Here is a 14209-nt window from a genome sequence, read left to right on the forward strand (position 1 = left end):
ACGTCATCTGTTAACCCTAGGCTTCATATTTCAAAAAGTGACATCAATTAGCTATTTAATCCTTTTACTGGCATTTAAAAAAATCCTTTCTTTCAAGAGACCTGAAGTGTAACTATTGTTTCGCTGTGTTAGATATTTAAAACCCCTTTGTTCAATAACTGCTCAATGTTTGGGGAATGTTGTGACTAAGTGGCCTTGTAGAATATGCTTGAGACCAAATGATAAGGCATTCTCTTCCTTACAGGAGGGTTGGGGGAAAGATGAACATATAGAGATTTTCACTGATTCTGAAAGAAATCAATGTGTAAATAGTATCAATTAAAACTCCTGTCCTGGAGCAATTTTTAAATAGTTATGCTTTCATTTTCTATACACTCTGTCCTTAGACTTGTTTCTTAGTCGGCTTTGACCTAGTTCCTCACCCCTAAGTGGAGATAATACCCCTCCTGACCTCAAAGTATTGCAAAAAGTATTGGCTTCAGTTCTATTGACTTCACCTCAGGAAAAGCCAGAGAGGCTGAGAGGTTGCATGTTTCGGCTTCCCCTAGCAGTTTTGAGAGGGTAACGACAAAGCCTAGAACAAAGCCAGGTATTAGAGCGTCAGTGTTCTCTTGACTCTTCAAGCTCAAAAACAGGATGGGAGCAGCTAGGAACCATGTGCTTCCTCTCAGGGCAGAAAAGAAAAGAGGTCGTCTCCCATTTCATTGCCAGTTGACAGATGTGGTTCCAAGGTTATGATGGTTTGAGTTAAGGGATTTCAGTGTTAGCACAGCAAAATACACAGTGAGATTGGCTAACAGAAAAAAGGGTGTGTTTGTAAAATTATGTGATTGGAACTTGTCTGAACATTAATGTGAGAAAGAATAAATAAAGATAAGGCTGTGATCCCCTGAGTTGTTATTAACAGCCTCCTGTATCACAGTGCCTGCTGTTTCTCCTCAGTGTCTCAAATGATTGGTTCTCTAGGCAGCACAAGGGTATATAACTCACTCTGTGGGACACGTAAACATGTGGCTAATTGAGCATTTTCTTTCTTTCTTTTTTTTTTTTTTGAAAATTTTAACTTTATTTGGCCAATGTGTCCAATTCCAATATTGTGGTAGAAATGCCTGAAGAACTGTCAACATGTGATTCAGCTCAAGCATCCTTGGCTGTCTCCCAGCCTGGAAACGAAGGGTCCCAGTTCTGCCTGGTGCAGGCCTCAGGCCACCCTGGACATCACAGAGGAATAAGGACCCTGGCTTGGGGACAGAGGGAGTAATTGAGCATTTTCATATTGCTATTACTAATAATAAATGTCAGGATCATACTTTGGCAAGATTACGTCATTGCCAACTAGCACAAATAGTAAGACAGCCCGAAAAAAAGAAAACAATTCTGAGCAATGTGTTGTATCTGCACGATGAACTCTGAAGGCATATCTGTTGAGCTTTTGAAAGAGGGACCTCCTAGTTGCTTAGACGACTGTTCAGCCGTAACTTAAGGGAAATGCAGAGAATATTAACAAGTCTAAAAGATATGTCTTGCTGGAGAATTAGGTGGTCTTGAGCGATTATTGTGAAATAAACACAGCCTTCCTTAAAAATTAAATGAATTAAAATGTAAATGCATGAAATAATATTTTATATGGCCGTGAGATAAATGAAAGTGCCTTCAATTCTACATAAAAGGACTGTTGAGAGGGCATCACATCTAGCTTGAGGTCACAGAAGAAATTTCAGAGGTCTAGGGTGGAAATGGAGCTGGCTGCATTCCCAAAGGTTTTTAATCAGTCTTGGAAAATAAACACAAACAAATTGAAAATTGGGCAGCTTTGAATAAGCAGTGAATTTGGCCACCATACCTAATTCTTAGATATGGTTTCATGTGTATGATATGTCAAAATAGTTGGTCAGTATAAAAATTTGGGGCTTCCCCAGTAGCTCAGATGATAGAGAATCTGTCTGCAATGCATGAGATCAGGGTTCCATCCCTGGGTTGGGAAAATCCTCTGGAAAAGGGAATGGCAACCCACTCTAGTACTCTTGCCTGGGAAATCCCATGGACAGAGGAGCCTGGTGGGCTACAGTCTATGGGGTCAAAAAAGAGTTGGACACGACTGAGCATCTAATACACACACACACAAATTTAACTTGGCTGAAGAAGCGGAACTTGAGTGCATTAAATATTCTTATATACTCAGTAGTTTTGACTCACAGAAATCCACCATTTAAAAGTCAGGCACTCTTTAATTTTACAAGATTAAGAATAACGTGAAATAATGATTCATAAATGCTTGCTACCCATTCTGGCTACTTTTAATTATTGTAATTCCTGAGAAGACTTATTAAAAGGAAGATGAAGAATGTGTGAGTGCACACCTATTTATAATCTTGCTCAATCAGCACCATTGCTACTAGTAATGCTGTGAAGTTCACAAGTCTCCTGAATTGCTGGAGTACAACACAGCTGGTTGGTTATTTTGGCTTCCTTAATGCTTGCCCTGATTATATGATTCAGCTAATTATATGACTACATATCTAATCCAACCGCAGCAAAGTTAATTTGCTGGCCACATGTGGACATGATATTAGTCTTTCCTTAGGCGTAGGCACTCCAAACCAAAAGAACAAGCAGGCTTGTGGAGCCTGCACAGTCTAAATGTTACAGTGTGTCCTTCTGTCGGGCTATTTTCAGTACTTCCATTTCCATCCTTCACAAAGCCTGATTGGGCTGTGCTTGGGTCATAGAAACTTTACAGCAAAGCTCAGGTGGACTGATGATTCTTTGATCGCCTGATGCCCTTTCGGTTTACATCACAGCCACTTAGCGTTTTTTACCTCCTCAGATAGGTTAGTTCCCTCTTGATGACCCCTGTTCTCCAGAAATCTTGTGATTCTGTTAGATTCCTTTTGTTTCCCAGGTGGAAAGTCCCTGCCTTTCAGCACCCAGCTTTATTGATGACTACCTTAATAACTCTTCAATAACATCTGGCCAGACAGTCCTGTTTCAGAAACTGAGCTGAGGGCTGTTCTAAAGAGTGGGTGTTTGCAAACACGAGATGTGAAGGGGCTTTTAAACATGTGATAAGGAAAAGGAATGAAAAGCATAAACTAAGTCATTTTTTTTTTCCTGAAAAGCTAATTCATTGGGATATCTTGGCTGTCTTTAACAGGGTTGGCTCTGATTACTTGTACAATTATAGAGAAAATGACATTTATAGATATTGTTTTTCGTCTGGTAGAATCCTCTGAAAAGGATGGCTGAGGTATCATTACAGCAGAAAGATCTGTCTGAAGCTGTCTCCCCAGACAGGAACATGTTAACTGTCATGCTAGCAAGCACTGTCTATTTTTTACCTAAGGAAGGGGAAGTGTCTGTACCCATGTTGTTCAGAAGGTATTTCCACAGTTTCCAAATCCATCTTATAATCAGCTTGGTTAGAATTTTAGGCTACTTTTGAAGCTGATGTGGAGTGCATTTTAAGACTTTAAAAATCATATCCTTAGTCTTCGGTGAGTTACACTATAAGATGTAGCTGTTCTTTCTTCAGGGCAGTCCCATCGCTAGTATTCTTGCTGTGAGAGGAATGAGGAAAAACTAATCTCCAACAGTGCATGGATCACGGATGGAGACAGATAAATACTCCATCACATAATCTAGTGGGTATAATTAAAGTTATATGACTTGAGATTATTTCTAAATAATATGATGTGTTAACTTTGTTTTCTCTCAGTAGCTCAGCCTAGATAACAGAGACTCTGCTTAATTGTTTGAGATGAAAGATATTGGTTGTGTTAGGTAAGTGTTGTCAGAGACCTAGGAAGTAATCAGATATATTAATTAAGAGATAAGGAATGATATTAAGCCAATAATTTTAATAGAAGAACACACACTTTACTTTCTAATTAAATTTAACTGGTTTGAGAGTTTAATTAATGTGGAGAAATACAGCAGGTAGAGAAATGTGAGAAACTTACATAATGCAGTCAAACCTGCAAAAATGCAGCAAGAGGAAATTAGTTTATCTTCCCTTCACTTGAAAGGCTGATGTAAACAACCGAAAAGAAAAGAAAACAAAAAAAATCTGTGCGTGTGAGAGTGTGTTTTCATGAATGGATAGGTTCAAATTATTTGTTTTTTTCCAAATAGCAAACTCTTGTTTGTTAAAAATCTAATTTTTCACTGATCAACTAATTAAAATGTGCCTTTTTTTTTTAGCAAGTTAAACTATTGTACAATTTAAAACCTGTTTTTTAAGTTTCATCAAATCCAGAACTCTTTGTGACAGAATCGAAGTATCACAAGTGGAAGACAAATTCCAGGTGCTTTCCAAAGCTTTCTTAAAATGCAAAAATCAGGTTACAAGAGTAGAATCAGAATCAGGTACTTTGTGAGGCCCAGGAGCTCGGGTATTGAGAACAGGGGTCCTCCTCCACAAAGGGCTCATGTCTGATTAGTAGGGAAGACAGGCATTTTGAGGATGTCCTCAAAAGGGACAGAAAGATATCTGATCCCTTGGTAGAGGATTTTTCTCTGGTAACATCTCAAAAAGGCATAGTAAATGCAGTAACTCCATTTTCTTACTTTTCCTCCCCATTTAGGCCTAGGGAAAGCAATTACAAATAGGTTTGTGGAAAATGTTGCAAGGAGGTTATATTTTTCCCTTAACCTCAGGGTACCGAAAAGCCATCTCCACTTACATATGTTTAGAAACTTGTTGAAGTGACTTAACCTTGACAAGTGGTGCAGGTTAGACTATCAGGTCAAGTGTATTTTACTTACTTTTGAACAACATGTGGCTTAGACTGCCTACTTCATGGCAGAGCTCTTATGAATTTACCATCATAAATTCCCTTATTAGGAATTCATATCATGTGGTTTTATGAAGATAATAGCAATGAGTATTACTCAACACCAGGTTGTGTTGGTATAAATGACAATTTGAGCCCCATTGTAATCCTTATTGAAGACAGTACTGTATTCCTGAAAGTGTGTTGACTTGCTGAAAATGTAATTTTACCAGGCAGATGATGTTTTTTTCCCTACCTGGTCAAAAAAAACTAAAAAACAAAAATCATGCTCATTCCGCTTTTTCTTTTCACGAATGCTATTTTATAAGTGAATGCGTCATACTTACTTTTCATTTATCCATTAATTTTTTCCCTCTTCAGGTGTAATCTAGCCCCTGTGGTGGAGTTTGCTGCAGATGTGGGAACTAAATCGGATTTTATTACCATGAATCCATCAGTTGTACAAAGAGCGTTTGGAGGCTTTCGGAATGAGAGTGACAGAGAAAAATTTGTGCGTAGACTTTCCATGCTGAATGACAGTGTCCTTTGGATCCCTGCTTTCATGGTCAAAGGAGGAGAGAAGCACGTGGAGTGGGTTAATGCGTTAATCCTTAAGAATAAACTGAAAGTGCGGACTGCTTATCCATCACTGAGACTTATTCATGCTGTCAGAGGGTAAGTGTCTGCAAAGGACCAGTCTGTCCTTGGTACAATGGTACATATACCTACACAGTTTCCCTAGACCAGAAGGAACTTCAGTAATTTATATATACATATATATATATGTATATAGAAATAGTTTCCATTGTTTTATAATGGCTGCTCTGCTTACCAACTTGAATTTTATTTACCTACTACTTCATTTTAGCACTTCTCTTCTTTGAAAAGGCAAACATATGATATTGGCACTTACTTCTATCTGCTTATGAACAAACGACTGATTTTTATCTGTTGCTGCATTAAAGAATAATAAGAATTCATAGTATAATTTGATGAATTTGGGGTAAAAACTATGAACAGAAGTGCTAAATAGCTAGTGGGCAATGTTGTGGAAGCTTAAATGTTAAATGTCTGTAAGAAGTAATTAAATCCCATCTGTAGTTAAGAGGCCAACGAGTGATAAAGCTGGCTGAGATAATATGCCTTAATGCTTCCCCACTAAAGTCACAGATGCCACTTTTATGGATTATGTCAATATTTTCCTTTTATTAATACAAGCTCAACAGAAAGACCTCAGGAGTAGACTCTTGTTTCAAAGTGGCAAATAACCAAAAGGGTAAATTCAGTTGCGCATACATGTGTGTGTAACATGTATAACACAAAGATAAGCAATACTGTATATTTATTAAATATCTACTGAATGTCAGATACTGTAGATTCAAAATTGAAGAGCTGATCACTGCTTTAGAGGAATGCATAGGCTTTCTGGTAGAAATAGAAGCCTGTAAAGTGAGCTAAGGCATAAACAATGATAAGGGGGAATATTGTCTGAAGTGTAGAATTTGTTCCGCATGCTAACAAAGAAGTCCCAAAAATCTTAACGTCTGAACTGGACTTTTAATGCAAGAAGTGATTTTTAAGAACTTTAACGTGATTGTCAGGGGAAAAAAGAAGAAACCAGAAGGAAATGTTATTGCATCATTAGAGCAAACTGAGGCAGGAAAATAATTTAATGAGTTGTAAATTTCTGTAATAATGGAGTCCATGTTGGTGCAATAGGATACAAAATAACTTTTGTGATCTGGTTCGGAAGATAATCAGTTTTATCCCTCATGAAGCATCATTAGATATGTGAATTTAGGAGATTAAATCTTGTAACTGCAGACTGTATTGACAAGGAAAAATGCTAGAGATACAAAGACCATAGAGGCTTTTGGTTAATTTACTCATAAAATGATAAAAATGTAGAGCAAAGTCAGCGGACATGAAAATGATGGGCGAGTTCAGGGTACCAAGTAAATCCAATGGACAGAAGTCCCAAAAGAAAAATCTTTCCAAACTCAGAGTTTAAAATAGCTTACTTTATACACTGTCATTTGGACTGGGCTAAGGTGTTTTCTGTTTTGTTTTGTTATTGAGATAATTTCCTTCAGGAATTTGTCATTTCTTTTTTTAATTCCTGAGACAGTTTTTTTTTTTTTTTTTTAACTGTTATTCTGCACAGAAGTAGATTGCATTCTTGCAATTAGATCCTGGTTATTCAACTTTCATTCTCTTGACATTTGGCATGAAGTTTTAACAAAGATAAAATACATGCATTCAGAAGATAAGTATTTTTTTTTTAAGTTACTGATTCCTGTAATTACAGATTGAGTCTGGAAAAAAAAAAAGAGTTCTTAGTAGAGAGAAACTTCATAAAGTGTTGTGCTAGGAACATATCTTTTAAATTTCTTTATTAATCAAGTGTATTGCCAATATTTTTTCCAGTCTGTGGTTTGCTTTTCACTCTCTAAATGGTGCCCTTTGATGTACGGGAATTTAATTTTAACAAAATCTAATTTGGGCTTCCCTGGTGGCTCAGAGGTTAAAGCGTCTGCCTCCAATGCGGGAGACCCGGCTTCGATCCCTGGGTCGGGAAGATCCCCTGGAGAAGGAAATGGTAACCCACTCCAGTATTCTTGCGTGGAGAACCCCATAAACGGAGGAGCCTGGTAGTCCACTGGGTCGCAAAGAGTTAGACACGACTGAGCAACTTCACTCACTTCACTTAATTTGGTCTATGTTTTTTCCTTCATTTAAAAATTGTGATAAAGCACACATACCAGAAAATCTACCATCTCAACCATTTTAAGTGTGCAATTTAGTGGTATGAAGTGCGTTAGTTTTGTTGTACAGCTATCACTACTATCCACATGCAGAACTCTCTTCTCGCAGACTGAAACTCTTCATCTGTTAAACAATTGCTCCCCATCCCCTTCTGCCCCCACTGACGGGCAGTCACCATGCTACTATCTGTTTTTATGATTTGGACAACTCTGCTGCTGCTAGGTTGCTTCAGTCATGTCTGACTCTTAGCGACCCCATGGACTGCAGCCCACCAGGCTCCTGCGTCCATGGGATTTTCCAGGCAAGAGTACTAGAGTAGGGTGCCATCACCTTCTCCAGGACAACTCAACTACTTTATATACGTGGAGTAATACAGTATTTGTCTTTTTATGACTGGCTTATTTTACTTAATGTAATGTCCTTTATTGTTTCTTATAATTTTTTTAAGTTAAAATTTCTTTTGTCTGACATTGGTATAGTCACTCCTGTTCTTATATTACTCTTTTGTTTTTTGGTATTTTGTGTGTCTACGTGTGCAGTGAAACATTTGAATTTCTTTCTCATTTCCTTGTGTGTATTCTAGAGCTATTTTCTTTGTGGTTACCATGGGGATTTCATTTGAAATCTTAAAGTTATAACACTTTTATTTGAATTTATACCAGCTGAACTTCAGTAACACACAAAAAGTTTTCTCCCCACTACTTTCCATTGTTGGTGTCACAAAATTATATTTTTATACATAGTGTGTCCCAAAACATAAACTAATATTTTTAATGCCTTAGTATCCTAAATTATGTAGAAAACAAGATTTAGATATAAACCAAAGCTACAGTAATCCTAGATTTCACACTAATAATTTTTAATGTATTAATCTCTTAAGTCATGTAGAAACAGATGACAGTAGTTACAACCATTGTTAAAATAATACTAAGTTTTATAATTGCCCATGAATTTACCTTTAGTGAAATCTTTATTTCTCCACACATCTTTTTTGATGTGTTAAAAATTGAGTATCATTGATTCATAGAAAAACAAAGAAGTCACTCTGTCCTGTCTTACACACACACACACACACACACACACACACACACACTCTCACACATACATATACATATATGCTTACATGTACACATCCATATACACATGTGCATACATACACATATACACACTCGGGTTTCCCAGGTGGCAATAGTGGTAAAGAACCTGGCTGCCTGCCGGGCGACATAACAGACGCGGATTCGATCCTTGGGTCGGGTCGGGAAGATCCCCTGGAGGAGGGCATGGCAACCCACTCCAGTATCCTTGCCTGGAGAATCCCATGGACAGAGGAGCCTGGTGGGCTACAGTCCAAAGGGTCTCAAAGAGGTGCACATGACTGAAGTGACTTAGCATGCACACGTACACACACACCAGTGATATCTTAAGATTAAATACAAATATTTTTAAGGACACCTTGATTGTAGGAAACTAATAAGAAAATTCAAGGTTACTGTGAATGAATACTTTTCCAATAGACTATTCTTAGTGCCATTTTATGTTCACAGAAAAATTGAGAAGATGGTGCAGAGATGTTCCATATAATCCCTGTCCCCACACATGCATGGTCTCCGTGGTCAAAATCTTCCAGTAGAGACCTATATTGTTACAGTTAGTGGACGTGACTTTATAGATCATCACGCAAAGTCCATACTTTATACCAGAGTTTACCCTTAATTGTACATTCCATGGTTTTTGACAGATGTGTTATGACATGTATCCACCATTATAGTATCATATAAAGTTTCCTTGTCCTAAGAATCATCTGTGCTCAGACTGTTCATCCCTTTCTCCCATTAACCCATAGCAAGCATTGATGGTTTTACTTTCTCCATAGCTTTTTGCCTTTTCCCAAATGTCGTATTGTTAGAACCATACAGTATGTAGCCTTTTCACATTGGCTTCTTTCACTGAGTAGTATGCGTTTAAGTTTCTTTCTTATCTTTTTACCACTTGGCACCTCATTCCTTTCTAGGGCTAAATAATGCTTCATTGTTTTGATGTATCAGTTTATTCATTCATCTATTTCTTCTAAGTTTTAGCAATTATGAATAAAGCTACTAAAAACGTCTGTGTGCAGGTTTTTGAGTAGACATCATTTTCAGCTCATTTGATTGCTGAGTCTTATGCCTGGAGAATCCCATGGAGGGAGGAGCCTGGTGGGCTACAGTCCATGGGATCGTGAAGAGTCGGACACAACTGAGCGACTTCACTTTCACTTTTCAATTTCATGCACTGGAGAAAGAAATGGCAACCCACTCCAGTGTTCTTGTCTGGACGGAGAAGCCTGGTGGGCTGCCGTCTATGGGGTCGCACAGAGTTGGACACGACTGCCGCGACTTAGCAGCAGCAACATGATAAGAGTGTTTGGTGTTGTAAGAAACTGATTAACTATCTTCCAAAGTGACTGTATCATTTTACACTCAAACTAACAATGATTGAGAATTGCTGTTGTTCCACAGCCTTCTCTGCATTTGGTGTTTTTAGTTTATATATAGGTGATTTTGGTCATCCTAATAGGTATATAGTAGTACCTTCCCTGGTAGCTCAGTTGGTAAAGAATCTGCCTGCTATGCAGGAGACCCCGGTTCGATTCCTGGGTCAGGAAGATCCGCTTGAGAAGGGATAAGCTACCCACTCCAGTATTCTTGGGCTTCCCTTGTGGTTCAGCTGGTAAAGAATCTACCTGCAATGCCAGAGACCTGGGTTCTATCCCTGGGTTGGGAAGATCCCCTGGAGAAGGAAAAGGCTATCCACTTCAGTATTCTGGCCTGGAGAACTCCATGGGCTGTACATGGTGTCGCAGAGTCAGACACGACTGAGTGACTTTCACTTTCAATTGTTGTTTTAATTTACATTTCTTTTATAACATATGATGTGAAGCATCTTAGAATATGCTTATTTTCCACCTGCATCTCTTCTTTAGTGAGATGTCTGTTGAAATCTTTGGCCCTTTTTTTTCTTTTTTTTCTCAGTCAAGTTAGTTTTCTTATTGGAGAGTTTTTCTGTGTGTGTATTGTAGATAACTAGCCTTTATCAGAATTGTCTTTGGAAAATATTTTCTCCCAGACAGTGACTTGTCTTTTCATTCTGTTCCCATTGTCTTAGTGAAGTCAAATTTACCAATTATTTTTTTCATTGATTGTGCTTTTTGTGTTGTATCTAAAAAGTCATCACCAGCCCAAAGTTATTTAGATTGTCTTACGAGTCATCATCTAAGAGCTTTATAGTTTTGCATTCTATGTTTAGATCTATCACCCACTTTTAGCTAATTTTTGTGGAAGGTGTCAAGTTCTTTATCAGGAGTCATTTTTTAATGAGGATGGCCAATAGTTCCAGCACCATTTCTTAAAAAGACGGTCTTCGCCTTTTTGTATTACTTTTGATTCTTTGTCAAACCTTAGTTGACTAAATTTGGGAGGGTCTATTTCTGGGCTCTTTAACTGTTCCATTTGATCTATTTTGTGTGTTCTTTGCTAACATTATATTGTCCTGAATACTGAAGCTTCATGGTAAGTCTTTTTTTTCCCCCTCAGTTTTATTTATTTGTTTTACTTTACAATATTGTATTGTCTTGAAGTCAGGTATTGTCAGTCCTCTGACTCGATTCCTCCATCAATATTGTGTTGACTATTCTGGGTTTTTGCATCTCTGCATAAACTTTGGATTTATTACTTTATTCCCTAGGTTCTGGTTTTTCTCTCTCCATTTACTGAAAACAGCAAACCAATCAGAGGAATGGTTGAAATAGGGCATTTTCAATAAGTTAGACTCTAGATAGAATTATATATCTTTAACAACAGTAAATTCATATAGCCCCTTTGCATTTAAACATAGACAGTGCAAAACTTTTTACTAATTACTTCATCAGTCCTCTCTTTTGATGTTGTCTTATTCACTTTTCTTCATAAACATTATACATATAAAATATCTCACCATTTTCTAAACATTTTATTCCAAAGAACAACAGAGTCAAGCTTCTAACTACTAGTGAAGTCAGTGATATGCTTTCTTTTGATTACTGTACTTTAGGTATTTTTGACAAGACTTATTTTGTATTCTCCAGAAAGAACTTAACTTGCTACTTTCATGCTTACACATCAGCATCTTTCCCCTCAAGGTCAAGTTCTCAACTGTGGCCTAGGGTATAAAAAGTAGCCCTAAATTTACCTTTCACCTTTCAAGTACATTGGAAATTTGTACACATGATGTTTGTCAAAGGTTGTTTCATTTATGGGACTGATGAAATTAACACATTGATTCACACAAATGTAGCATTTCAACATAATGTTTGTACTCTACAAAGTTACTGAGACTCAGAAAGAAAATAAGGAAGTGGGAATACTGATGAAACAAGATTCACATGATGTGAAACCATGAGCAAACTCCCCAAAGATATATTCTTTACGTATTTTTTCACATGTCTCTGAAACCCTGTGGTTAATACAATTCAGGAAAATACTTTAGAGAGTTTTGTATCCTCTATGGACTATTAGAGTTGTGTCCCATGAGAGGTCTTTCATGCAGTCCATGCATTTTATGGTGCACGTCATCACAGTATTAAAATGGAAAGCCTCTTCCAAGTACTACAGTTACAAGTAGAAATTTTAAATGATTTGGAAAGCAAAAAAGTCCATGAACACCCATGAGAATCATTTAGTTTCCATACTGTCAAGCTTCATGATTTAAATTTTTTCCTCTCTGAAAATTATGATGGCTTACCAACTTTAAGCATCAAATTAATTGTACGTGTTTTAAAGCTCTGAGAATATAACCATCAATCACAGAATTTGATGATGGTTTTTGATGTGTGGTCATTCTTCCCAAGCCATGTTAAGTGAAACAGGAGGGGAAAATATCTTATTTTCTAATTTTGAAACAGTCTTACAAAATAATGAAAGAGTAGTCAAATGGGGAAAATTTTAAGAAATAAACTATAATTACAAATTAAAGTGAATACATCAATGTTACACTGGTTTGGGATTGCAAGCTATTCGTTTGTATTTATTCTGAAGCTTCACATGTCTGATACTCTTATTACTATGTTGTAATTTCCCTTTGAAGAATCCAACAATTTTCCTAAGACTTTAAGAGTGAAGAAGGAATTTTGAAACTTTAAAATGACTTGTTGAAATTTTAAAAATGTGATTACAAAATGTAAAAATCAAGGTTTCTTCTTTCTATATTGAAAACAAACTTATCAATGTATAACCTGAAATCTGAAAAGAATTCAACCCAATAATGTGATTTAATATGCAATTGAATTATTCTATAAGATATATTAAATATATTTTTGCAAAATATATAATGATAGACAAAAAATTCTAGTTTTATAATTACTATAGTTTGATTCATGATAGTCAAGTGCTGTTTTTAATAATGGGATGATTATACTTTTATTTGCTTATTGTTTTTATCATTATGTCAAAGAAAATTAAGCAGTGCATAAAGTAGCTTCTCAGTTCCACTACCAACTACAATGGATAATTTCTTAAGAATTCCAGGCAATAAGTAAATGAGCATATTTTGAAATTATATTTTGTATGCATAAATATATTATATGTAAAGTGTTCTAAATTAGAATCACGTGTACTTTCTGCAATTTCTTTTGAGTTTGTACTTTGAAGAGTTTATTTGTAGTTTTCATCTGTATTCCCTTAGAATATGCTTAACTTTGTTCAAATATCTCTCTTAAAGAGCTTGTGCACGCTAAATCACTTCATTTGTGTCTGACTCTTTGCAACCCTATGGACCATAGCCCTCCAGGCTTCTCTGTCCGTGGGATACTCCAGGCAAGAATACTGGAATGGGCTGCTGTGTCCTCCTCCAGGGGATCTTCCTGACCTAGGTATTGAACCCACATCTCTTATGTCTCCTGCATAGACAAATAGGTTCTTTACCACTAGCACCACCTGGGCAGCCCCTTAAAGATATTAATTGATTTAAATTTTAGATTTGTTTATAGAAATAGTTTTGGAAAAAGTATTCAAACATTTCTATTTGAATGCTTTGCTTCCTGGCAAATATTATGAACTATTATTGAAGTACTTAAAGCAAAAGTAAAATATCCCCTTTAATTATATTATAAATTTTTATGATCCAGTTTTGTTATTTGAATGCTACCAAAGCAAAAATAAGGCAATTACCCTATTTTATCACCACATTCTAATTAATAATTTGTTTTAATATAAATACTATAATAAGGACTATATTCATTATGTTGACAAGCTAATACTTTGTATTAATCAGAATAAATACTAGGATTGATGATTCGCTGGTGATCATTGAGATTGATAAACATGCATAGTGTTCAGTGATGTAACCTTCATAGTTAATAATTCTAAAGTTATCCAACAATTTTGTAAACAAATATCTTCACCAAAACGATTTTTAAGGAAATGATAAATTCAATTCATACATATTCTTTAATATTTTATATGAATTCTCTTTATGAATTTCTTCCTTAACTTTTAGCTTAGAATATGTATCTACCCTTGTATTTGAGAAAAATTCCAAATGATTTTTTTCTTTGAAAGATAATTTTGCAACTACAAAAGAAATGTGCAAATGTGAGATAACTTGACTATATGACTGCTTTAAATTTGCTCGGAATTAAGAATTTCTATTTGAAATGC

General features: G+C 36.2%; 1 protein-coding gene across 1 annotated transcript in view; it reads left to right on the plus strand.

The window, feature by feature from the left end:
- The window catches only part of ST8SIA4 (ST8 alpha-N-acetyl-neuraminide alpha-2,8-sialyltransferase 4), a 106194-nt gene that overhangs the window by 36822 nt on the left and 55163 nt on the right, over window positions 1-14209 (plus strand). Inside the window, exon 4 of the mRNA XM_005683461.3 lies at window positions 5154-5447. Coding sequence (XP_005683518.1) covers window positions 5154-5447 — 294 coding nt within the window. The remainder of the gene's footprint in view (window positions 1-5153; window positions 5448-14209) is intronic.

Source organism: Capra hircus, chromosome 7, assembly GCF_001704415.2.
Source record: "Capra hircus breed San Clemente chromosome 7, ASM170441v1, whole genome shotgun sequence".
NCBI classification, from domain to species: domain Eukaryota; kingdom Metazoa; phylum Chordata; class Mammalia; order Artiodactyla; family Bovidae; genus Capra; species Capra hircus.